Source organism: Entamoeba histolytica, genomic scaffold (genome assembly GCF_000208925.1).
Source record: "Entamoeba histolytica HM-1:IMSS scf_1104750518587 genomic scaffold, whole genome shotgun sequence".
Taxonomy (NCBI): Eukaryota; Evosea; order Mastigamoebida; family Endamoebidae; genus Entamoeba; species Entamoeba histolytica.
In genome coordinates this window covers 411,193-436,773 of record NW_001914860.1, presented here as the reverse complement: position 1 = coordinate 436,773, position 25,581 = coordinate 411,193, and the positions used below count along the sequence as shown (strand labels likewise).

The window sequence follows — 25,581 nt, the reverse complement described above, 5'->3', positions numbered from 1 at the left end:
AATAATATTCGTTAAAAAAAAAAACAAAAAAGTCAATTATTCTTACTTTTTGATTGTTTTTGAGATGGTTTAAATTTATGTAAATATTCAACATATCGATTTACAAAGACTTCAAAATAATAATTGGCACCATTCCATATGGCATAAACAAAACAAAAGAGCATCCAACAAGTTTGAGCTTTTTTATTATTATAAAGATAAAATTGGGGTAATGTTGTGGCAAAATACATTCCAAATTGAGTAATAACCATGACAGTTAATGATGACACTTTTTCAGGGAAAAACTTTCTCATAAATAAAACAGCTTTGTGAGGTTTTTCTTCTACTAACCAACGAACAGAAGTCATATATCCTTCATCATAAATTAAATCTCGTTTAAAGATTTCTGTATAAATTAAATAAAAACTTTGCCATGTAGAATAAAATAGTAATGGGAATAAAAACCCATTATAAAAGTTTAATTCTTTTGGAATATCTAAATCACTATACCATCGAATACAATAGGCAACCATTCCTGGTAATAAGTGAATTGTTATTGAAGTTAATTTAGTTAAATCATGAAAAACTAATGCATTATTCCACATTGGAATAGCTGTGAGTAATGGACCAAAAATTACTACAAACAATGTTGGAAAAATCCAACTAATGTTTTGTTGTAAAAAGAATGCTCGTATACAACTTATAATTAACACACAATTGGTAAAATAGCAAAAATCTAATAAGAAATAATGCCATTTATTCATTCGATATACTAAGTATCTTCCTGTTACCAATGGAATTACAAGACACATATAAAATATATGCATTAAATCTGGTCTTACTAATATCACATATTCTCCAATTGTTAACAAACAAACTCCAATAACAAATGTAACTTTATCTAATAACTTAACATTACCAAGTTTAAATGAGTGAATATAATTAAGTTGTTCTTCTGTTAATGTCATAAACATAACTGGTGTCTCTTGTTGTTGAGAATTTGAAGAGTTTAAAAAATGCGTATCACAATTTTTTTGTGTATTGTCATTAATCATTCTAAAGTTAATCAATTAGATCCAGGGTTAATGAAAAAGCCTTTTTATTATTTGCTGATGTGGTGGGTTTTGGTTTGGTTGTTTGATATTGTTTATTTTCTTAAGTTTATTCCTTTCATTTTCTCCTGTGACTTTCTTTTGTCTCAAAAATACTTTCAACTTTCTTTCTTTTCAAAAATTAAAGATATTTTTCTTTTATTATATTATTTATTCTTATTAATTTACTTATTTTTATTATTACAACGACAGGTAATTCTTTAGAGATTAAACTCTTTTTAATTATCATTCTTTTCAAAGAATATCATAAAAATCTAAAAAAAAAAAACAATTCTCTTCATTCTTTGTCTTTTTTGAGTCATTTAATGACGTTATAATAATACATACACCGATGTTCTTAAAGTTATTTGTTAATTATCAGAATAGAACTTATTTAGCTTCTAAAAAAGATAGTCATTATTTTTAAATCAAATTTTCTTTGATTTGATTGTTTTTTTTAATGATAGAACGAACCTAAATATTAAAAAAGATATCATTTTTAGTAAACGCATTTTGACAAGCAGTGTTCACGAGAGAGTTATCTTTTTAAACTTGAGTTTAATTGGTTTTACAAAAATATAAGAATTTACACCATCTAATACTATTTATGTAACAAACCATAAAATTTTCTTATTTAATTTTTTGATAAGTTCAATGTTCAACATCTGATTATTTTTGTTGTAAATAATAAGAGTAACAGATCGATTATTTTTATAAGGATTACTTTCATTTAAGATTTTATCAGAATCTAATTATTGAATTTATTATCACTAATTAGAAACCAGTAATTCTGGATAGTATCATCGATGATTTTATCTGATTTGAGAGAATATAAAAATTATTGATGGAGTAAATTTTTAATTTTTAAGTTGTTTACCATGACAACTTGAAAACATAGAATTTTAATTTCAATACATATTAATAAGACATTTTCACACTTAACTTAAAACATCATTTAAAGTTTATATAAATCATTAAAAAAAAGATAAATAAAAAATATAAATTAGTTGTTTTTGAAACATTCTTTGAAGAGTATGAATTTGTCTTTATCTTCTAAGGGTTTAATTTGGTATTTATAATTATTAACTGTTCTATAATTCGTTTTAATTCACTTTATATTTTAAATAAAACTTTAAAATTGAATATAATAATAAAACAGAATTATGAATTTATCTTTTTTGACATTTAAGTGATTCTTCTGTTATAAATGACTTAATTAGTAAATGATATGTGAGTAAACATAGAATAAATAAAATTCTAATATAAAATAAAGAAAGTCAATTAGAATTTATTTATTTCTCATTAATACTTTTTGCAAATTCTCTTGATAATATTGATCCTTCTATTGCATTTATTCCACGACTAAGATCAACTTCTGGAATAACTTTAAATTGTTTAGTGTTTATAAATAATATATCTGTATTATTTTCAATAACTAAATTAGTTAATTCTCTTTCAACCGATGAAATAATTGAATATGGATGTTTATAACCTGTTTGGATATATTCATTATTTCCTGTTTTTTCTATGATTGCTGTATAAATTCCTCCAACAACTTGTTTAATAACTATACTATACGTTTCATCAACTTTCCCTTCTTTTTCAGTGTTGATGTATATCACACAATCTCCTTTTTTATTTGAATATTCAAACTCTGCTAATCCTACTCTTTTAGTACCATAAAAATCATTTTCTCTAATAATTATTTTAGTCCCTAACATCTCATCAAAAACTTCTTTTTCTTCTCTTTCTTTCATTCCTTTCATTATTTCATTGAATTTCTTATTGACTATCCTACATTTGATATTTAATTTAATTGTTGTAGATTCTTCTTTATAAAACTTGTTTAATTCTTCTTTCTCAAACAAAATACATTTGTCTTCTTTCTGTCCAATCATATTATAAATATTTGCTGATATCATTGAATTATTCCATCTCTTCTCTGGTTCACTCTTATGTTCTTCTATTTTCTTAATATTGATAACCATTTGATCCTTTTTTATAACTTCAATATGCTTTTTTTCAATATATTTTTTGATAGTTTGTGGTACTTCTCCATTTTCAATTCCTTGAATAAACAATTCTTTTCTTTCCCAACTTCCTTCAACTTCTTTCTTTTCTAAAAATGATCCTCGAATTTTGATTGAATGAATCCCAGTCCAATTTCTAATAACACATTGTACACTTCCATCCATTTGGTCAATAATTGTAAGTAACCTATCCTTACTTCCAAAAACTCTAACTTGTTCAATATCGACTTTTTTGATTAACTCTTTTTCATTTTCACAAATACCCATATTTCCTGCTTTACAAAAATAATATAAATAATATTTATACATATTGTCAATTTCATCCCTTGTACAATTACATGATGTTATTCCAGTAAACAACTTTGTCATTTCAGTAAAGTGTTTTGTTGCTACTTCTGGAGTTAGTGTAACCAGTGTAATTAATAAATGAAGATATTTAATCATTAATCCTCGTGTTAATAGGGATTGTAACTTACTAATGATTGGTGTAATGCACTGTACTACTTTCTCAATAAATTCACCTAATTTTTTATTTGGATCCATTTCAATAACATAGAGTGTTGTACAAACAATACTTAAAACATTTAATAGGGAATTCCATTTGCTTTCAAAAACTTTTTTCATTTTAATACTTTCTTCTATCATTTTATGAACAAGCCCTTCATGATCATTCATTGCAATGATAAATTGAATTAAAATCTGTGCCATCTCTCTTCTTTGTATAGAACAAAAATCTTCAATATATGTCCCAATAACATTAAAATATTGATCTTGTTGAATTGGCTCATTAGTGTATTTAGTCATTAATTTCATAATCAAAATATAGTACGTTTCAACTAATTCTCCAATTCTCTTATCCTTAATAGTAACTAACTTCGGATGATAGAATTTTAATGACCCTAAAACACATAAAACTGATTTAAGGTCTTCTGCCCTATTACTCTTTTGAACAATATCAATCATCCTATCCAAAATAGTTTGAAAAACTTCTATTAGAGTTTCATAACATAATCTCTCTCTTACTTCAATACATTCAATTCCATCTGAAATATTTTGTAATAAACGAATAACAATGTCATTATTTTTATTTTTTAATCCTTGAATGAGATAATGTATCATTCCTGAAAATACTTCTCTATCACTAACAACATATTTAATATTACATGTATAAAAAGAAATCATTGTTGAGTTATTCTTTACATAAACATCATTCCCAACAATACTTTTATCATTTTTACTAAATAGAGTTTGTGTATAAAAAAATAATGGTGAATATAATTTATGAATTGTTTTAACCTTCATTGTTCTACTCGTGTTTGCCTCAATAAATAATGTTCTATTGCATTCATTCAAACTTTCTATCATATTTTTAAATTCTATTATTTCTACATCATTCATTTCTTGAATATATTTTGGTAATTGAGGTTGCTGAATACAAGAAAGTAAAGTTATCCAAATCACTCGTATAGTCTTTGAGTCTGTTCTATTGGAATATCCTTCATTATCAATTGTTACATTCTTCATCCCTGGATTTTTTAAAATAACCCCTTGAATAGTTTTTATATATGAATTAAATACCTCTCGATATTCTTTGTTATTAAGAAACTCTGGACAGAATTTAATAAACTTCTTATAAATTATGTTATCTACCCCATTTTCTATGATACAACTTAATAACATTCTTGTTAACAATTTTATTATTATTTTTAATTCATTGAGTGGTTTAGTAAATTGTTTGTGGTAGTTAACAAAAATAATTCCTATAATAATTCCAATAATTGTTGATATACTATCATTCCTTTCACTATTGTTTTTGAATAATGAAGTTTGTTTTGTAATGTGATTTATTATAAATGCTTTCATTACTTCTATACCTTCTAACATTCCTGTTTTTAACATTCCAATATCTGAACAACATCTATTTTCTGGAGAGAAGAGTAATGAAATATGTCCAAGAATCATTTTGACATATTTACAATTATTTTGAATAAGACTTGGTGAATTTGGTGTTGTCAACCATTCTTTGTATATTTTTAAACATCGTATTTTTCTATTTATGTCAGTCGATGTTTCAGATAATGATGAAAAACATGTTCCTAATATTGTCAATGTAAACATTAGTTTGTCATGTTGGTCCAAAGATGATGTATCAACTTTTCCACTTTCAAAATCATTCAATATTGAATCAATTGATGTAAAAACCCAGTCTTTTAGACTATAAACTAATAACCCTGTGTCACCTTTAAAATCTTCTTCGTTAACTAATCCAAGTGAAACAGCAGCATATAAAATCATTCTTTTATTTTATAGTGTTTTTCTAGTTTTTATTTGAAATTTCATTTAACAAATTTGTTATTTAATAACATTCATTTATTTACATCACATCATACAAATGTCGATCTACAGGCTTAAATACACTTTTTGGTTCTTCCACTTTATGTTTATCATTTCCATTCATTGTTGTTTGGTTTTTAAATAATGCTGAAAAATATCTGTTTTTGACTGAATTTGGTGCTCTTCCTGGAAGGTATTTTGAAATTTCAGTCCATCTATTGCCAATTTCTTTTTGGAGCTTAACAATAATACGGTCTTCTTCAATTGACCAAAATGCTTTTTTTTTAATCCCAGTATCAAGATGATTAAAATACCGTTCTCTACATTGTTTCCGAGTTCTTCCTAAAACCATGGAACTAACATCTTTCCAATGATTAATTCCATACATTTTAACACCCTGAAGAAGTTGATCATCCTCTTCTGCTGTCCACATTTGTGCTGGTCTTCTTTGTTTTTTTATTGTAGTCCCTAGTGTTTGAGAACTACTATCCATTTCGTAACACATTTTGTTCTTGAGTTCTATCTAACCCCCACATTAAATAGTGCCTCCTTTTTTACTATTCCCATTGATTAGAATTAATCGACATAACACCCAATCCTCAGTTTTTCTTTTCTTTGATTTGAGATATCTTTCAACAAAATCCTTTATTCTAATTCTATTTTCTTTTGCCTCTTTATGATTCTAATTTCTTTTTTTTTTCCTTTCTCTTACCTTTTTCTCTCTTTCTTCCTTCCTAAAACTCCTATCTTTTCTTGATACTCCTCTTCTCAAATCATATTCCTAAAATTACTTAAACCCTTGAAAAAATTCTCTTTAACCTCCATCTTAAATTAGTTCTATGATTTGACTTTTCTTCTCTAATATTTTTAATTTCTTCTCCTTCTCTAACTTTTTCTTTTCCTCATTCTAACCATCGTCTCAACCATCTAAAAAATGTTCTTTGCCATAACATCCCATTTTGTGCTTTAACAACCCAGTGGTTTTCGTCGGGAAAATATAATAACTCCGCTGCCACTCCTTTCATCCTTGCAGCATTAAATGCTGCAATCCCTTGGCTCACCACTACTCGATAATCTTTTTCACTATGAATACATAAAATAGGTGTGTCCCATTCTTCAACAAATCGGTGTGGTGAATTTTCATATGTTTTCTTACTTTTCTCTTTTCCTTCCCACACAGCACTTCCCATATCCCATTGTGAAAACCACATTTCTTCTGTTTCTATATATTGTTCCTCTGTATTAAATATTCCATCATGTGCAATAAATACTTTGAATCGTTTTTGATGATGCCCAGCAAGCCAATAAACCGAATATCCTCCAAAACTTGCTCCAACACATCCAAGTCTGTCAGAATCAACGTATGACTCTTCTTTCATTATGTCAACAGAAGTTAACAAATCCTTCATACAAAGACCTCCATAATCTAATGAAATTTCTTCTAACCATTCCATTCCAAAACCTGGTAATCCTCTTCTATTCGGTGCAATAATAATGTACCCTTCTGATGCCATTAATAAGAAATTCCATCTGTAAGACCAAAATTGACTAACAGCACTTTGAGGACCACCTTGACAATACAGCAACGTTGGATATTTTTTTGTTGAATCAAAATGAGGTGGATAAATAACCCAAACTAACATGTCTTTATTGTCAACTGTTTTCATCCACTTTGGTTGCACAGAGGCTTTATCTATTTGGGTATAGATAAAATCATTTTCGAAGCTAATTTGTTTGATTTCTTTAGTTTTTAAATCAAGTTCATATAACTCATCAGCCTCTATCATTGATTGTCTTTTAACAATTAACATATTTCCAAACCATTTAACAGACTTATAGTCATATTGCCCTGTTGTAATTTGCTCATGATTAACTAATTCATTATCGTTATTAATTTCAATAAGATATATATGTGTTAAGCCATGCCATACACCAGTAAATACCATTTGACAATCGTTAATCCAATCAAAACTTTCAACGTTACTTTCAAACCATTCTGACACAAAACTTTTTTTCTTAGTGCCTAGGTCAAATATAATTAATCTACTACGATCACTTTCATATCCATCACGTTCCATGCTAACCCATGCAATTTTTTTTCCACTAGGTGAGTACATTGGATTTGAGTCAAACCCATAATTCTTTGGTTCAAAGTCTTTACAAAGATTAATGGTTGTCTTTGTTTCAGTATCATAGACATAAATGTCTGAGTCTGTTGATGTCGCATATTCTTTTCCTACTTTCTTCTTACATGTATATGCTATTTTCTTCGAGTCTTTTGACCAACATAATTGTTCTATTCCACCAAATGGCTTTAATGGTGATTCATATGGTTCATTTTCAAGAATGTCAAATGGATGATCTTCAAATTTCATATTATTTAATTTTGAAACAAATGGATGAGGTAGAGATGTATTAAACTCATCCCAATGACGATAATTTAAGTCTTCAAATATCATTCCACTAGTCAAAGGTAAATCATTATAGTCTTCATTTTTGTAGCTATGTTCAACAGATGAAATAAATAAACATTTAGAATAGTCTGGAGATATTTTAAATTCACTAATATCTAAAGAACCTGTTGAGAGTTGTTCTACTTGTTCTGAATCAAAATAATATTCGAACAACTTTCCATTTGAATTAAATAAGATTCCTCTTCCATTTTTATCAAAAATCGCATTAGTTTGAGACTGTGCACAATTTTTAGTTAGTTGGTCATTACTGTCTCTCATTTTTGAAGTAAGGTCTGTGTACTCTTTTGAATTTAATGTTTTAATAATGATATGACTTGAACTTCCATTTTTAGGTATGTCATAATAGGAAACTGTATATAACAATTTGTTATCAAAAAGGTCATATCCATTAATTCGTCCCATTGACCATAAAGCCTCAGCTGTGAATTTTCTATTTTTAATTATAAGATTTGATTTTGAGATATTAGTCATTTCTTTAACAGACAAATGATAATTTTTAGATATAAAGGAAAAACATGAGATATTAATAGAATTCAATCAAATAAATCTTTAATATATTTTAATGAACGATTTATAATTTCAGTATCTTGTTCTTTTCTAAGTAATTCATTATATTCTTCATCACTCATTAAATCTGTTCTATTTATCTCTATTTTTGTCAAGTCTTTAATTAATATATTAAATAAATCGTTTAGTGGTTGATTCTTCAAGTTTTGTTTAATCTTTTTAATTAACATTTGTTTTTCTTTTTTATTAACTTCTGGTTGAGTTGTGACAATTTTTTTTCTTGTTACTTCGTTGTTAATTGGTAATGACTTTTTGACCTTTTCTATTGGTAAGTTCTCATTTTTAATTGAATGAGGTTCTTCTAAACCTAGCAACTTTCTGGCTTTAGCCAATACCTCTTGTTCATTTTCTTTTCTGTTTTTACAACAATTACATGTACATAATGGACTACAAAAATTTCCTCCTTGAAAACAAGAACAGTTTGACTCAAGACATGCAGTTGTTTGACACCTACAAGGAAATAAACCAAAATCACAAAATTTAATTTCTTTTGCCATTAATAATAAATGAGAGATACAAATAAATTAAAAGTTTTATCATTACATACTTCAATAATAAATTAATGTACTTTAAATAAAACTTAAAAACAAATAATAAAAATATGGTATTTAAAAACTACTTGTTTAGTTAGTTCTTTTGTTCAATCTCTTTACTTCATCAGTAAACTTAATGTTGCATCCAACTATGGCACAAGAACATTTAGCAATTCTAACAGCAGCTCCATCTCTTATTTTGCATTGATTAGTCCATTCACCAAGTTGGATTTTTTGAGGGACCATAACGATCTTAACTCCTTGTTCTTTGCAGATTGCTTTTAATAAGCCTGTATACTTATCATTATCACAATCTTCAGCAATAAAACAATAGAGTGCCTTTTTAGCTTCTATAACTTTAAGACATTGTCTAATACCTTTAGTTAAAGCATTTTGTGCACGGGCTTGATATAAAATAGCTTTAATATCTTTTAATTCTTGTGAAAGCTCTTCAACAACGGCTTGTGCATTTTCAAAAGTTTCAACATCTCCTCCAGACATCTGAATTCCTTGGTGTTTACTAATAATTAATTCTCTTAAAACCCTTTTTATTGTATTTCTTTTCAAAATAATAGAGAAATTATATTTAATAATATAAATTCTAACTTTATAGAAAGAATTATAAAAATGATATGAATTTATTATATTTATAATAAAACATAAATTTATTAGAAAATAAATTATGAGTTTTCTTACATTAATTTTTCATTAAATCCAAGTGCTTTTAATCCATTTTCTAGAATAATACAATAACGTTTTGGTAAAGACTCCTCTTTTACCCTTTGTACAATTTTGTCTTTAATTGGTTTAATTTCTTTTTGATTAATACTTCCAATTTCACTCATTAATTGGGCAAGAGCTTCTAATGCAATTAATCCACCATTAACTAGTTGGTTCATACATAATACAGGTAGTGCTGATTTAACTAAACCAGATTTATATAATTCAGAAATTAAACGACAATTTCCTAAAAATTCAAATTTCATAATATCTAAGTCTTCTTCAGTTTTTTGATCTTCTTCAGTTTTTTCTGGAATATTAATAAATAAATGTTGAGCGTTATCAAGTAAAATTTTAGGCATTTCCTTTCCAACTTCCTCACGTGTTGATAATAATATTGTTTGAAGTTGTTTATAAAAATCTACATAAAGACCAGTAAATTTTTTTTCATTAACTGCTTTTTTAAAAAGAATATCAAGAACAATTTTGGCATCATTAACTGTTCTTACTTGTGTTTTTAATTCTTTAAGAATTTGAGACATATTTGATTGACATAACTTATTTAATGAAGAACGAATGAATGAAGTTGAGTCAATATTTTCAGAAATAGCAGTAACTATTTTCATTGGCGTTGATGAATTTGATCGTTTTAAAATAAGTTTATCAAATACATCTGTAACAGAAGAAACACTATGAAAATTATGTTTTAATTGAAGTAAATGTTCAGGGGTATAATAATGAATTGTTTTATATTCATTTTTATATGTAGGATTTCCAACTTTAATAGGAGGATAAATATACTTATTTTCATTACAACCAACTTTTTCAATAACTGGAGAATTACATTGAAGATCACACAATATAAGAATATGGCGTGTTTTAGTTGTCATTTGAACGTAAAAAATGAAATGAATTAAATTTTCATTTTTTTTTATTTTTTATTTTTTTTTTTTGATAAAAACAAAAGTTTTTATTTATCAAAAGAACTTAATATAATTCTTTATTTGTTATAAGAAATATGAAGAGTATTTCTTCTGTTGGTAGAAATTTAATAATTTCTACTGAAGATAGATTTACCCAATACTGTTTGTTTTATTTTTATTAATTTAATAACATAATATTTATTGTTTAGTCCTTCCAAAGAAGATATTTAATACTGATTCAGATTATGAAATAACTAAATTATTATTGCAAATATTATCAACTGTTGATAATCCTTTTTTTGAGAAAATACAAGAATGGGGAATTGGTTTTGATGAGAACGTTTGGTTTTTTGTTTATTATTTTTAATAAAAAACTTATTGATAAAGGGAGATGAAATTATTTCAATTGTTTGTGAAATAGATCGACTTGTTAATGACTATTTTAATTCTACAATTTCAATTGAAGCAATTCAATATTTTTCTAGTGACATACAAACATTAATAGAAATAATTATTTTATTGAAACAATTATTATGTCAATCACTTAAAAGTGAGCAACCTTTTTTATTCAGTTCAATGTCATTTGCAATTCAAAGTGATCCATCATCACCTATTCCTCAAATGAAAGTATCGTCATTAGGATTTTTATTACCTCATTTCATTAATGCAGTAAAAGAATTAGATGGAATTAAACCATTTGTTCCAAATGAGTTTTTAATAAAGAACATTTCAAGTTGGGACATTACTACTAAAGTTGAGATAAATTCTTTTGGTGTTTTATTAAATAAACTTCTCTTTCAACAAAATCCAGTGATACAAGACTCACAATTTATTGTTAATACAAATACATTAACTTCACAATTAAATGGTTGTTTAATTCAACCACCAATAAAGTTTCTTGAAAAGCTTTTTAAAAGAAGATTAATTTCTTTTTCAAAAATTAAAGAAGCCATGATGAAAGATCCATATTTTAATGAATGTTGGAAATATAAACATATTGAACCGGAATATATTAGTAATATTTTTGATATTTTTGATCGTGAATCATGTAAAATTCTTGGTAAAGGATCATTTGGATGTGTATTTTCAGCGTCATATAAAGGGAATTTTTTTGCAATAAAAGAAATGAGTGATTATGAAAGTGCAATAAAAGAAGTTCGTACAATGAATATTTGTAGTCATGAAAATGTAGTTAGATTATATAAATTTTTTAAGTCTCCTATATCAGTAAAATTTAATTTTTTTTCACAAGATGCAATAGATTCAAATACATTTTATTATATAATTATGGAATGTTCAGCATATGGTTCTTTATTTAATTTTATTTCAATGAATCCCAATGGAATTTCATTACAATATATTCAACAATTTATGTTTGATATTAATAATGCAATGAAATATTTAATATTTACACGACAAATAATTCATAGAGATATTAAAACACAAAATATTCTTGTTTTTCAAGACCCATCAAAACCTAATGGACTAACATTAAAATTATGTGATTTTGGTTCTAGTAGGTTGATTGGAGATAATAATTTTGATACAATATTTGTTGGTTCAAGTTATACTAACCAACCAGAAATCTCACATGGAACAATTTATAATGAAAAATGTGATTTGTTTAGTATTGGTGTCATATTATATGAAATGATTACTGGAACTGTATTAAATATTCAAAAAACTTCTAATATTCCTATTGAAAATTATTATTCTTTTTATCAATTAAAACTCAATGAAATTATTGAACATGCAAATGAATTTGTTTGTGGCAGTCAACCACAATTTGTAGTATTAATAGATTTGTTAAGAAAGTTATTTGTAACTCAAGACTCAAGATTAACATGGAAACAATATCTACAACATCCATTCTTTAGTATCATAATTCAATAATTTTTATCTTCCAAAAATATTATATCAAAAAAAAAAATAGTTTTAATAAATAAAAAGCTAATAATTAAAAAATTTTTACTTCCAACCCCCTTTTTTCTCTTCATTTCCTTTTTATTTTATATCCCTTTTTTTGGGACTTGATTCATCAAAAATTAAAAGAACACCACCTATGAACTAATAATTATTATAATGAAAAAAGAATCAGAAAATAATAACATTTTAACAAGTATTATTCTTCGTTCTATTGGTATAACATCAAAATATGCAGGAGAATTTTATTGTTATAAAAAAAATGCAGAACCAGAAATAATTGAAATGATAAAAGATAAATATGGATTGTCAGATGATTATTTAACAAAAACAAAAGCACTCTTTCAAGTATTAAATGATTCATTAATTGATAAAATTACTTGGTGGGCAGGAAGATTATTTTTTAATGAATTTGAAATGTTAATGAAAGTTTTAAAAGAGTCAAATGAAAATTCAGGTCAATTTTTACTTCAAAATTCAACAAAAATTGGATTAACACAAACTCAAATTGTCACATTAAAAAAAGTCTTTAAAATTAAAGAAGAAGAACAATTAGAATATGATGAAGAAAAAGAAGTATTAAAAAATACAGTCAAAGAATTACAAAATACTATTCAATTAAATAATAAACGAATTGAAGAATTACAATATATCATTGAAAATTCAGCAAATAAAACAAAAGAACTTCAACAACAAATTGATGATTTAACTATAACTATAAAAGAAATTAAAAGAACAACACATTCAAAAGATAAATCACAAGAAAATATTATTATGGAAAAAGATAAAGAAATAAAAAAATTAAAAATTGAATTAAATGAAATAAAAGGAGAAGAAACATATAAAACAGAAATTAAATCATTAAAACAAACAATAAATTTACTTAAAATAGAAATTGAAAAATATGATAAAGAAAATGAAGAATTAGATATGATGCTGAGAAAATCAGAAAAAGAAGTTGATGAAAAAGAACAAGAGGTTATTAAAATGAAAGAAAAAATTGATAATATAGATAAAATTAAAAAAGAACTTGAAGAAACAAAATTTGCTTTAATAACAAAAGAAGAAGAAACAAATAAAAAAATTTTAGAATATAAAGAAGAAAATAATGATATGAATGAAATTAAAAAATTATTAAAAAAAACTCAAAATGAAAAAAAAGTTTTAGAATATGAAATTATTAAATTAAGAAAACAAATTAAAAGTGAAATTAATCACTCAGACTCTAAAACAGAACAACTTAATCAAAGTTTTACTTCTGTAAAAGAAAAAATGAAATTATTTGAACAATTATGTGAACAAGGTGAAGTAAGAGAAGAACATAAACAAGTTAAAGGAAGAACATCTGAAACTGTTTTATCAAATCAAAAAATTATAATTCAAAAACCTAGATATACTCTTTCTGGAAAATCTTAAAATTATAATAATTCTCTTTTTATAATTAATCTTTCTATATAAAGAAAATATAATAAGAAGATAAAAACTTTGTATGTATTAATTAATTACATTTTATTAATATTCTTTTGATTTTCTCTTTAAATTTGAAAAGAAAAAAAAATTATATTATTTTAATAATGGAGCTAATTCTCCATCTTCATTTAAATATTCAATATCTTCATAATTTCCTATAAATTTTTCTCCATTAAATAATAATGGCCATTGCCCTTTTCTTCCACTTTTTTCTTCTGCAAATTTTTTTGAATCTAAATCAATATCAATAAAAACAATTTTAGGTTCTTGTTTAGTAAGAATTTTAACCATAGTTTGCATAGAATTAAAGTTTTTACTAACTAAATTTCCTCCAGTTGATGAAGTATAAATAGTAATTGACATATTTTTTCTTTTTGATTTTATAGTTCTCCTTTTTAATTAGTTTATTAGTTTAATAAAATTTTACACTATTCATTTTTGTTGTATTTTAAATTATCTTTTTTTTTTCTTTAACTTCCTAATTAAAATAATAGTATTTATGAAAAAATTAAAATTAGACAGCATCAAAATCAGGCATATCTTCTTCTAATAAACCAAGATGTTCAGGAATAGCATTAATCCATGCTTGAACATTATTTTTCTTTCCATCAACTACAGAACACCCAACCATTAATGGCTCACCATCTTGAATAACCATTGGTTGTGCTGAACATCCTTCTATGAGAGTATTTAAAACAACACCTTTTCCTTTATCACTTACAAATAATGCATTATCTTTACCAGCAACAAGTTCACAGTCACATAAAATAGGATCTCCAGAAGTTCTTACAGCAACACCTGGTAAGGTATTTTCATTAACTTTAGTTTGAGCAAATAAACCTGTACCTTTATTATGAATATAAATACCATTTGATTGTCCTCGTGAAACTTCACATCCAACAACAATTGGATTACCAGAAGCTCTCACTTCAATACCAGGCATTGTATTGTCTCGAATTTGGCATTGTGCAAAAATGCCTTTTCCATTATCATAAACAAAAACACCAGCATTTCTTCCTTCACAAATAGCTGATGAAACGACTAATGGCTCTCCTCCTTCACAAGATGCAATGCCAGGTAAATTATTTTTTGAAATTTCACATCCTACAAAAACACCTTTTCCTTTTGAACGAACAAATACACCATTTGATGAGCCATCAACAATTTTAGTATTATTTAATACTGGATTCCCACCAGAATGAGTTAATACTCCTGGCTTTTTGTTACCAGAAATTAAAGTATCAGTAATACATCCTCTTCCTTTTTCACTTACAAATAATCCAATTCCACATTGTGTAATGTTACATGATGATACTAATGGATTTGCTTCATTAAATATTGCAACTCCAGTTGTACATTCATAAATTTGTACATTTCGTGTAATACATCTAATTTCCTTTCCTCCACAATGAAGACCTGCTTTAGAACATCCACAAATACGACAATTAGTTAACATAACTTTAGCAGTATGAGTAACAGATACACCATCTTCAGCTGTAGAAATATCACAAGAATCAATACAAGCTTCACCCTGTTTTGCATCAATAACTACTTTTGATTCAGTGTTTCGAAGGTCAAGTCCTTTAATTATAACTTTATCAGGACAATCAATTTCAATACAACCACGAGGAGAAGTAATAATTGGTTTTGCTTTACCTTCATTAATCCCAATAATTTGAATTGCTTTATCTACGACAATAGGTTCTGTTTCTTCATAAGTTCCAGGTTTTATAATAATAATACTCAAAGGTGGTGCAAATCGAACAATTTCAGAAATTGTTTTATGTTTTGATTCTGCAGCATTAATAGTAACAATTCTAAGTAATGAGTATTAATTAAATAAGTGAACAATAAAAACACACTTGATTTTTTTGCTAGCTTTATTTCCCATTACTCTTTTTTAGTTGATTCAAATAAAAAATTGAAATTTTTATAAAAAAAATAAAATGAAATTTTGTTTTATATAATTTTAGTAAATTAAAATTAATCTTTAACCAATAAGTTCAGAGTAAAACAATTTTAATCTTCAAGTTGTTTGATTAAAGCAAAAATAACTCCTCCCCAGAAACAAAGGAAACATTCAAGGATAACACAAATACATACTGTTTGATTACATTCTCCGTATTTGCAGCAAAGTGAAATTGATGGGAAACAAAGAGCAAGAATAACTAAGCAAATATCAGCCATAAAGATTAATTGTTTAATTTAAAGATTCAATTAAACTCTTTAAATAGTTTAATGATTTAAAAAATTTAGTTTAATTATAATAAATCCTCTCATTGAAAGAGACAATGAAATATATTTTTACCCCTTCTAGAAAGATCGAATATGTATTTATTTTTACATATTACTTTATTTTTTTAAATCTTTTATTCATATTTATTCATCTAAAAATTATCTTCCTTAACTTCTTCTAAAGTAAGGGGTATATTCACTTTATAGTGTTTTTCCAGAATTATCTAATTTTTTTATTTATTAAACTCATGTCATCTTTTTCAATTCCTACATATTTCAATCTGGTATTTTTTGTTTATATTTGAAATCCTATTTTTTTTTTACAAAAATTCCTCAAACGAAATATAACGATTAGAACTTCTATTTTTGTTTCTTTTTCATAATATATTATCTTAAACGTGAAGTTTGCATTAATTATGAGTCGTCAAACCAAAACTACATTTTACTTTACTCTGCTAGTTATTATAAATTTTGAAAATCGGATGAGTTTTATTCAAATAACTAATTATATTAATTTATTTGTTTCATTTTTTTGAAAAATAGTGAACTACAAGTGGGTGTGATGTTGAAATTAAATATTTTAAAGAAAAAAGTTTTTAAAGTTATTTCTCATGTTATTTGGTTTTGAAAAGTTAAAAAAATTTAATTTTTGCAAAATGTTTCTTTTTAAATTCCAAGAAAATAAATCTACTCATTATTATAAGTTATCGTTTCATTGTTTAATTATTAAATAGTATTTACCTTGGGTTTGTTTTTAATATAATTTACTTTTGTTTCAATAACGATTACTGAATACTATCAAAAAATCTTAAAATAGCTTTAAATATTCCAAAAGTATATTACACATAACACAACTAATTAGTAATATTATTGATGTGAAATTAAGAAATTTTTTTTTTTTGAACGATAGGATTATTTCCAATTAGTTAGTTATAAATTAAAAAAAGGTTTATTAGTTGTTAAAAACTACGAAACATAGTTACACAAAAAATGAATTTTTAGGTTTTTATTCGTTTTAGTGTGTAATTCATTTTCTTGTTAAAACCACAAATTAAGAATTGTCTCAAATAAAATAATTTAAAATACATCAAAATTATAAATTTTAATTATATTAAAAATACTTTATGAAAAAATAAAAAAAAAAGATTTAATAAATTTTTTTAATAAAAATCAATTCAATCAAATTTCATCACTATCAATTTCTTCATCATCAACTTCACTTTGATCACTATTATCATCACTTCCTTGACTTTCAATTTCATCAGAATTAATAGAGTCATTGTCATCAACAATATCTCCTTTAAGTTTATTTCCTCTATATTCTTTAACTAAATCATCTTTTAAATTACTAACAAAATCTTCAAGTTCTTGGAATTCATCACGAACTTTTGTTAATTTTTGTTTTTTATTTAAACGTACATGCATTTGTTCTTCATATTTTCTAATCTCTTTTTCTCTTTCCATTTGTCCTTTATCAACAACAACTTGACCATCAAATCCAATTTCTTCGGGAGCATCAATGTCATCATCTACATTTTCTTCTAATTCATGACGAGCAAAAGTTTTAGCATCAGGTACATCATTTACTTCAACTTCCATTGCTTTACCTGCAATAGTAGTAGGTTTATAGACTCCATCTTCATTCTTTTCAACAACAAGATCATCTACATTTGGTTTAGCATTTAATGATTCATCAGCAATAGTTTCTGCTAAAAGTTTATCTATTTGATATTTTAATTTCTTTTCTATTGGTTTACAACGTTCCATTAAAATACGAAGATAAAATAATCGTTCAATAGCTTTATGACGTTCAACATTTGACCCTGACGATTTAATCCAACAATAATAAGCTAAGTACATATTATATTCAAATAATAATGAATATTTTACATCTAAAAAGGAAATACCTTTTTGTGTTTTTAATGGGTTTTGTTGTAATCTAAACAAATAAATTTTATTCCTTTTTTTTCATTTATTATAAACATTCAAACTTCATATTTAATACATTTATTTTATTTGCTAATTCTTCAACATTTTCTCTTAATGCTTTCATTTTTTCTATTAATTCATAATCATGCTGTTCTTCACTCATATTGTTTATTTAAATTTTTATTAAATTAAAAAACCCTTTTTTTTAATTTTTTTCATAAAAAGTTTTCAATTTAAAAATATCTAACAGATTCATGTTCATTGAGAATAATCTTCTCGATATATTAATTCTACTGATGATGTAACTATTCCTGGAAAATAACTATTATAACGTGCATTTACAAGATCTTTTGTAGATTCTTCATAAATTGCTTGTTCTAATTGCATTGATTTTTGAAGATAATGTATATCCCATAAAGTAATTGTTTGTCCTTTTTCAATTTTATTTTTTAATTCAGTTAAAATGTATTTAGATTTAATTGATTGAGGGAATTGAGTCAAATTATTTAATACAATAGATGGGAGAGTAACTTGAGAATCAGGTTCATTAAAATTCATTTGTTCAAATACTGAAAATTTATTTATTTGAGAAGGTTTAAGTGTTGAAATAATCTCTTGTTTATGTTGAAGGAAATAGTCTTGTAATTTTCCAAGGTAATAATTAAATTGTTGTGTTGTTGTTGGATATTCTTCAATTAATGTTTCATATGGTACATTCTATAAATTAATAATTAGATATGTACATAAATTCTTAATATTCAAATAAAAACAAACAGCTAATTCAGTCACAAATTTGAAATAGTCTAATTTTCTTGATTCAACTAATACATTTGTTAATCTTCCTAATGGATCATCAACATCAGAATGTTTTACATTTGCTACTTTTTGTAAAACAACAGATATTTGTGTATATGTTTCAAGCATATCTGTAGGAATGTCATATACTAACCCCCATTCTAATGGACGTATAATTGCTGGACAAATATATCTTAAGAAAATAAACCCACCAAGACATATCCAAGATGTGTTACTTTGAGGGAATTTATTATTTAATTCATCATATACTTTTCTTAAAACTCTTCTTACTATTGGAGGACAATTATCAATATTTGAAATAGTTCTTTGAAATGTCATATTTACTAATTGTGCACAAATTATTAAGTCTTGGTCACCAGTTTTACATGTTCTAAGCTAGAAAGTGAATGGTAATTCAACTAGTAGATTGAGATAAGGTAATTAACAAACAGGTTTTATTTTGATTTTCTTTTTTTCTATTTCATCAAAAAGAGGTGATAAACAATGAAATAGAAATCCAATACCTTGATTTAAATAAATAATATTTAATAATCGTGTTGTTTTAGAATTTAATCGAAATGCTGTTTGTTCACTCTCTACATTAATGAATTTACAGTACTTTCTTTTTCTAAATTTTAATCTAAAACAAACGAGTTCCTTGTATCTCTTCACTAACACATCTATGAATATATAATTCTAATCTATTGGCAATGGTTAATGTTTTATAAACATAATCTGCAATTTTAGTATCTTTATTTTTAAGTGCAAATTCAATAATAGTATCTAATACCGTAAATGGTGGTGTAAATAATGAAGTTAATGATAATTTAGATAAACTCATTTTTCGTTTGTTGAATCTTTTGACTTTATAGATTTTGCTAATTTTTTATTATTTTTTTGGTTTTTGTAATTCAGAAAATAATTATAATATATTGTTTTATAAAACGATATATTATAATTAATTAATATGTTATTTTAATAAAAGAATTTAAATACTTCAAAAATCTTTAATACTCTTTCAGTTATTAAAAAAATCACTACGTTTCTAATAAGATTTAATTACTTATATTTTTATTATTGTTTTGTCTATGTCTTATTTTTTTTTTAATTTGTTTAGTTATTTTACACCATTTACTTTATTTAGAGATAATAATAATGTTTTTCCTTAAAAATGTTGCAGTTTAATGAGTGTGTTTTATTTTATTATAATTGGTGTTTATATTTCAAAAAGTTTCTTGTTAAAATATTAATTATTTGATGATTTAATATTTTATTGGAAATTAAATGTGATAAATAGAAATATTTCTTATGATAAACATAATACATAAATATTAAATGAAGAGACTTTGTTTATAATGTAATATAAACTAACAGATAAATAGCCAGTGATATATTTTGTTGTTACAAGAATCTCATTAAATCATCAAAAAGTATAGACAGTAAATAATAAATTAGTATTATTTTCTTTGTCTGATTGAATAGTAGTATTTCTTAACTAATAAATTGAAGATATTAGTGATAATTTCATTTTGTAAGATGAACAAAATAATTTCAAAAGATAAAAAAGAAATAAAAAAAGAAATTAAAGAGTGATGAATATGAAAAATAAACTTTTAGTATTAAATAGATTAGAAAATAATTAGAGGTAAAGATAAGTAATAAAGAAAATAGTCAAACGAATATTGTGGTTAATGATAATAATACCTATTTATCAAAGTAGTAGTATTGACATACAAGAAAAACAGAACTTTTTTGTAATTAATAACTTTTTTATTAACAAAAAAAAAAAATAAAAATAAATTTTTAAAATAATAATAAAAAGAAAAACTATTAATTTGTAAAATGTCATCTCCACAACCAATCAATCCACAACCAATTATCCCTCCAACACAAAATCAACAAGAGTCTCAAGCAGATCAATTCTTTAATAATATTGCAACAAACCCACTTGCTAGTGCTGGTCTTTCTGTAGCACAAAATTATTTAAATCAAGGAGACCAATTACTTAAGTCACAGTTAGGTGGAATTTTTTCATTTGATGCATGGAGATATTATTTTAATGTTAATACTTCATTTGTATTGAAAAAAATATTAATGATTATCATGCCATATCCATTCTTAGGTACCTGGGAAAGAAAATATGTAATTGGTGAAGATCAGTCTAAATTATATAACGTTCCACAAGAAGATATTTATGCACCAGATTTATATATTCCTTTAATGGGATTTATTAGTTATGTTCTTGCTATAGGATTTTATTATGGGTCTAAAGGAACATTTACACCAGAAACATTAAGTATGACAACAACATTATGTTTAATTCTTATTTCACTTGAAGTAATGATATTAAAATTCCTTGAATATATGTTATTTAATTATTCTTCTGACTTTAGAATTTATTTATCATATGTTTCATATGTTTTTGTACCGTTTGTTAAATGAAATTATTTAAGTAGAGAATAAAACAATACTTATTTTAAATAGTGTATTAATGTGTACATTTGTTGGTTCATTACAAATTCCTTATTTAACATATATAGCATTATTATTTTTTGGAACTTCATATGCCTTTTTCCTTTATAAAACATTTTTTGGTTCTTTAGCATCAATTCAAACAGAAGAAAATAAAAAACGTATTTATTCAATATGTGTTGGAGTGTTCCAAATTATTCTTATTTTCTTTATGATGAAATGATTTCTTTGTCAAGACTTCTTTGTTCTTTTTTTATAAATAATTATAACAAATAAATCAATTCATTGATTCTGCAATCTGTTGGTATTGTAATTTACTTTGTTTTTCCCAAGTTGAAAGATATGGTGTATATTGTGGTATTTGGGTTGTTGTATTTGGTCCATTTGTTTGATAGTCAAGAACAACCATATCAATCATACGTTGCAAAATATTTGCCTCAAATTGTTTAAAATATTCAACCATCTTATCTTTGTGTTTTTTTCCAAGAATATGCTCTTTTCTGCTTCTCGTTCCTCCATAAACAAGATGTTTTTGACAATATTCACAATAATATCTCTTTTTTCCCATGATTATTTATTTTTTTTAAGACCTTTTTAGATATTCTTTTTCATTTTTTGTTTTATATGACAATTTAATATAAAATCATATTTTAAATGTTACTTTAATATAATATTTTTTTAAAAATAATTTTAACTAATAATCATTTTTTCTTTATTTTTTTGTTATATAATTTTGTTAATCTTATTTTATTACTTTCTTTTTGTTTCAATGAAATAAAGTAAGTATGTGTTTGGTATTATTAAATTTTCTTATTCAATATTTTTTTGGTTTAAAAAAAAAATTAAATGAAAATAAAACCAAAATTTAATAATTACCTTCCTTGAATTGACAATCACAATTTCGTTTTAATTAGTCTATTTCTAAAATAATGTTTATAATCAATTTGTAATTGATAGAATAAAAATTAAAATAACGAAAAAGATATAATTCTTTGTTTACTTCTTTACAATTAATAATTGTACTGAATTACCTCAGGAGGAGATATTTTTCGTTTTCTAGAAATTAAAAAATACTATAATCTTAAAAATAAAAATTAGATCATTAATTAAAAAACATCAAAATATGATGAAATGAATTATAAAAGAGCCAGAAATATTAATAAAAAACAGAAAAAAAAATGAAAAGAAAAGCAAAAAAAACCAATTAGGAAAAGTCCAAGAAAAAAGAAAGTTCAAAAAAATAAAAAGAAGAATAGAAGAGAAAGAAAAAGAATGAATAAAAGAATTAACACGTTTCCATAAAGAACTCAATTATCAAATAATACGAGATGGAAGGAGCCAAAACTTATATTAGAGGACTTCAAAATTTTACAGAGAGTATACATAAATGTACAAGTCTTGAAAAAGAAAAAGAGTTAGTCAATTGTGAATTAGCAAAGATTCGTAAAGAATTTAAAGAAGGTAAAATCAGTTCGTATGACAGAAGAAAGTGTGTATTAAAAATGGCATATATTGAAGTACTTGGATATGAGGTTGATACTGGATTTGTTGAAGTTATTCAATTATTAGGAAGTAGTAAATATTTTGATAAACATGTTGGATATTTAGCATTTGTTTTATTATTTTCAAATGTTCCAGAATCATCAAGAATGATTATTAATACATTACAACAAGATTTAGAAAATAATTTAGAACCTGTTCTTTGTGATGCTTTAACTGTTATTTCTACATTAGCTAATATGGAAATGGCAGATACATTAGCACCATCTGTTCTTAAATTATGTACAGGATTCTGTGAAACAAATGTTAAAAAGAGAGCTCTTATTACATTAAGACAATTATACAAATTTCAACCAAATGTATTAAGTATTAATCCAGATTTTATGAAAGCATTAGAAAAATTACTTTCTACTGAAATGGATTTAGGAATTATTAATGCCATGGTTTTATTACTTATTGAAATTGGTAAAAAACAACCAGAACTTCTTAAACCATTTGGAACAGAATTAACCAATATTCTTCAAAGATTAGTTAACCATGAATACACACCTGAAATTGATTATCATGAAACATCTGCTCCTTGGCTTCAAATTTTATTATTTAGATTACTTTCAACAATTGATTTAGAAACAACTACACAAAAAATTTTCTGGGACTCAGCTCGTAAAGTCTTAGGAACAAGTGATACTTTAAGATTTGATAAACCATGTAATGAAAAAACAATTCAAATGTCAATTATCTTTGAAGTAATGTCAATTGTTATTAAACATGAAAAAGAAGAGTATTTTGAAATTCTTCTTCCTTTATTAGGTACTTTAGTTGAAGACAAAGAAGTTAATATTAGATACTTAGCATTAGATACATTTGTTCTTCTTGGACAAGCAAATTATAAAAATGTATGTCAAAATTATTTAGTTCATATCTTAAATAGTCTTGATGAACCAGATGTTACTATTCGTAGAAGGGCAGTTGATGTATTATATGCATTATGCACACCACAAAGTGTTAGAAAAGTAGTAAATCAATTACTTCATGTTCTTGAAAATGATGAAGGAGAATTAAAAGAAGAATTAGTTGTAAAAATTTCTATTCTTGCTGAGATGGATCCTGTTAGAGATCAATGGTATGTAGATACTATGTTATTAGCTACATGTCTTGGAGGAGAATTTGTAAGACCTGAATTATGGGACAGAGTTCTTAGTTCACTTGGAAATGCAGCTCAATATGCAGTTCAAAAAATTGTTCAAGTTCTCCATGGAGGATGTTGGCATGAAGAATTTTTAAGAATGTCATGTGTTATTTTAGGAGAATATCCTCAATTACTTGGTGCTTTAGCAATGAAAGTTGCTTCATATATCACAAAACAATTACCATATGTAAGTTCTACATCTAAAAGATTAATATTAACTTGTTTAATTAAAATGGCTAAAGAATTAAATGAAGTACGTCCAGTTTGTCAAAAAGCTTGTCATATGTATCTTTCAGCTGTTGATGTTGAAGTTCAACAAAGAGCTGCTGAGTACTTAAATATTATGAATAAGAATGCATATGAAATTGCTATTGCCCCATTACCTGAACGAGCCATTAATGAAAATAAAGAAAGTCAGGAAAATGAAAAGACTAATAAAGATGATGATCAATTCATGAGCCAACAAGTGTCTGAGCCACACACTAACGTCAATAATTCAAGTCATATAAATGAAAGTATTCCTACTCAAACATCTACTCAAACAAATGTATTAGACCTCTTTGGATCAATACCTTCACAACAAATAACTGAAAATCAACCAAAACAATTACCATTAGATCATACACCATATACTGAACGTGGGTATAAAGGAAGTGTCTTTACTCATTCTCATGCCGATGCTGAATTAGGAAAGAAAGTAAGATTTATTCATAAAAAATTACTATTACAAAAAGAAGGAGTTCTTTTCCAAGATAGTTGTATTCAAATTGGTATGAGAATGAAGTGTTCAAATACAGTTGATGTTGCCTTATATATTGGAAACACTCAAAACCAAAATATTAATTTACAAATTGCTTTAAAGGGTGAAGAAGGAATCAACTGTTTATTACAAACAAATCAAGTTAGTATAGAACCAAAAAAACAACAACAAGTATTATGTAGATTTGAATTAAAACAATTATTTTTACAAGCTCCTATGGTAGGATTAGCATATACAATTGGAGAACAAAATATTCAATTATCATTCTCGTTACCAATTAATATTTTACGATACGTTCAACCATTAAATCAATCTGTTGAATTTTTGAATCAAAAAGAACTTCTTGGAGATTGTTTACTTCAAAGTCAAATTCAAAGTTCAATGCAACTAAAAGACCTTCAACAATTATTTGAATTAAATAATTTCAAAATTATTTCATCATCTTCAAACCAACTTGTTTGTGGTGGTATTATTTTAGACCAACCAATTGGAATATTTGTTGATGTTCTTGGTGGAAGTTATAATATTGGAGTTGGTTCATACAAATTAGCTATTGCTCAAGTTGTGAATGATTGTATTGGATATTTATTATCAAATACCTTCTAAATTGAGTTAACTCTTAGTATTTTGTATTTTTATTTTTTGATTGAGACTCAA

At 25.2% G+C, this 25,581-nt stretch overlaps 15 protein-coding genes across 15 annotated transcripts; 4 read left to right on the top strand and 11 right to left on the bottom strand.

Annotated features, from left to right (window-relative positions):
- Positions 1 to 32: 32 nt before the first annotated feature.
- EHI_153380 (membrane transporter, putative) lies at positions 33 to 1,034 on the bottom strand (the record flags this gene model as incomplete). The annotated part of the gene is made up of 1 exon (XM_651286.1): positions 33 to 1,034. The coding sequence occupies one exon, from the start codon at positions 1,032 to 1,034 to the stop codon at positions 33 to 35; it is 1,002 nt and encodes a 333-aa protein (XP_656378.1).
- A 1,328-nt stretch (positions 1,035 to 2,362) lies between these two features.
- On the bottom strand, positions 2,363 to 5,395 carry EHI_153370 (uncharacterized protein; the record flags this gene model as incomplete). The annotated part of the gene is made up of 1 exon (XM_651287.1): positions 2,363 to 5,395. One exon carries the CDS (start codon positions 5,393 to 5,395, stop codon positions 2,363 to 2,365), a length of 3,033 nt encoding a protein of 1,010 aa, XP_656379.1.
- Positions 5,396 to 5,474: 79 nt separating this feature from the next.
- On the bottom strand, positions 5,475 to 5,939 carry EHI_153360 (myb-like DNA-binding domain containing protein; the record flags this gene model as incomplete). Its single annotated transcript, XM_650585.1, has 1 exon — positions 5,475 to 5,939. The coding sequence occupies one exon, from the start codon at positions 5,937 to 5,939 to the stop codon at positions 5,475 to 5,477; it is 465 nt and encodes a 154-aa protein (XP_655677.1).
- A 397-nt stretch (positions 5,940 to 6,336) lies between these two features.
- On the bottom strand, positions 6,337 to 8,379 carry EHI_153350 (prolyl oligopeptidase family protein; the record flags this gene model as incomplete). Its single annotated transcript, XM_651288.2, has 1 exon — positions 6,337 to 8,379. One exon carries the CDS (start codon positions 8,377 to 8,379, stop codon positions 6,337 to 6,339), a length of 2,043 nt encoding a protein of 680 aa, XP_656380.2.
- A 62-nt stretch (positions 8,380 to 8,441) lies between these two features.
- On the bottom strand, positions 8,442 to 8,972 carry EHI_153340 (uncharacterized protein; the record flags this gene model as incomplete). The annotated part of the gene is made up of 1 exon (XM_651289.1): positions 8,442 to 8,972. The coding sequence occupies one exon, from the start codon at positions 8,970 to 8,972 to the stop codon at positions 8,442 to 8,444; it is 531 nt and encodes a 176-aa protein (XP_656381.1).
- A 109-nt stretch (positions 8,973 to 9,081) lies between these two features.
- Positions 9,082 to 9,512, bottom strand: EHI_153330 (40S ribosomal protein S12, putative). The gene has a single exon (XM_651290.2). It carries the CDS (start codon positions 9,507 to 9,509, stop codon positions 9,099 to 9,101), a length of 411 nt encoding a protein of 136 aa, XP_656382.1. The 5' UTR covers positions 9,510 to 9,512; the 3' UTR covers positions 9,082 to 9,098.
- A 160-nt stretch (positions 9,513 to 9,672) lies between these two features.
- On the bottom strand, positions 9,673 to 10,618 carry EHI_153320 (uncharacterized protein; the record flags this gene model as incomplete). The annotated part of the gene is made up of 1 exon (XM_651291.2): positions 9,673 to 10,618. The coding sequence occupies one exon, from the start codon at positions 10,616 to 10,618 to the stop codon at positions 9,701 to 9,703; it is 918 nt and encodes a 305-aa protein (XP_656383.1). The 3' UTR covers positions 9,673 to 9,700.
- Positions 10,619 to 10,746: 128 nt separating this feature from the next.
- On the top strand, positions 10,747 to 12,544 carry EHI_153310 (protein kinase domain containing protein; the record flags this gene model as incomplete). Its single annotated transcript, XM_651292.1, has 3 exons — positions 10,747 to 10,813; positions 10,861 to 10,991; positions 11,039 to 12,544. The coding sequence occupies 3 exons, from the start codon at positions 10,747 to 10,749 to the stop codon at positions 12,542 to 12,544; spliced, it is 1,704 nt and encodes a 567-aa protein (XP_656384.1).
- A 189-nt stretch (positions 12,545 to 12,733) lies between these two features.
- Positions 12,734 to 13,990, top strand: EHI_153300 (uncharacterized protein; the record flags this gene model as incomplete). Its single annotated transcript, XM_651293.1, has 1 exon — positions 12,734 to 13,990. The coding sequence occupies one exon, from the start codon at positions 12,734 to 12,736 to the stop codon at positions 13,988 to 13,990; it is 1,257 nt and encodes a 418-aa protein (XP_656385.1).
- Positions 13,991 to 14,558: 568 nt separating this feature from the next.
- EHI_153290 (uncharacterized protein) lies at positions 14,559 to 15,935 on the bottom strand (the record flags this gene model as incomplete). Its single annotated transcript, XM_651295.2, has 2 exons — positions 14,559 to 15,861; positions 15,907 to 15,935. 2 exons carry the CDS (start codon positions 15,933 to 15,935, stop codon positions 14,559 to 14,561), a joined length of 1,332 nt encoding a protein of 443 aa, XP_656387.2.
- A 1,523-nt stretch (positions 15,936 to 17,458) lies between these two features.
- On the bottom strand, positions 17,459 to 18,371 carry EHI_153280 (uncharacterized protein; the record flags this gene model as incomplete). Its single annotated transcript, XM_651296.1, has 2 exons — positions 17,459 to 18,218; positions 18,271 to 18,371. The coding sequence occupies 2 exons, from the start codon at positions 18,369 to 18,371 to the stop codon at positions 17,459 to 17,461; spliced, it is 861 nt and encodes a 286-aa protein (XP_656388.1).
- A 95-nt stretch (positions 18,372 to 18,466) lies between these two features.
- EHI_153270 (Ras GTPase-activating protein, putative) lies at positions 18,467 to 19,844 on the bottom strand (the record flags this gene model as incomplete). The annotated part of the gene is made up of 4 exons (XM_001913327.1): positions 18,467 to 18,925; positions 18,983 to 19,399; positions 19,454 to 19,599; positions 19,655 to 19,844. The coding sequence occupies 4 exons, from the start codon at positions 19,842 to 19,844 to the stop codon at positions 18,467 to 18,469; spliced, it is 1,212 nt and encodes a 403-aa protein (XP_001913362.1).
- A 1,001-nt stretch (positions 19,845 to 20,845) lies between these two features.
- Positions 20,846 to 21,712, top strand: EHI_153260 (uncharacterized protein; the record flags this gene model as incomplete). Its single annotated transcript, XM_651297.2, has 2 exons — positions 20,846 to 21,432; positions 21,488 to 21,712. The coding sequence occupies 2 exons, from the start codon at positions 20,846 to 20,848 to the stop codon at positions 21,696 to 21,698; spliced, it is 798 nt and encodes a 265-aa protein (XP_656389.1). The 3' UTR covers positions 21,699 to 21,712.
- Positions 21,713 to 21,752: 40 nt separating this feature from the next.
- EHI_153250 (uncharacterized protein) lies at positions 21,753 to 22,043 on the bottom strand (the record flags this gene model as incomplete). The annotated part of the gene is made up of 1 exon (XM_651298.1): positions 21,753 to 22,043. One exon carries the CDS (start codon positions 22,041 to 22,043, stop codon positions 21,753 to 21,755), a length of 291 nt encoding a protein of 96 aa, XP_656390.1.
- Positions 22,044 to 22,803: 760 nt separating this feature from the next.
- On the top strand, positions 22,804 to 25,530 carry EHI_153240 (adaptor protein (AP) family protein; the record flags this gene model as incomplete). Its single annotated transcript, XM_651299.1, has 1 exon — positions 22,804 to 25,530. One exon carries the CDS (start codon positions 22,804 to 22,806, stop codon positions 25,528 to 25,530), a length of 2,727 nt encoding a protein of 908 aa, XP_656391.1.
- Between the last annotated feature and the right edge of the window lie 51 nt (positions 25,531 to 25,581).

Excerpts from the sequence above, each read along its gene's own strand:
- EHI_153330 (XM_651290.2), bottom strand. The coding sequence starts at position 9,509 with ATGTCTGGAGGAGATGTTGAAACTTTTGAAAATGCACAAGCCGTTGTT.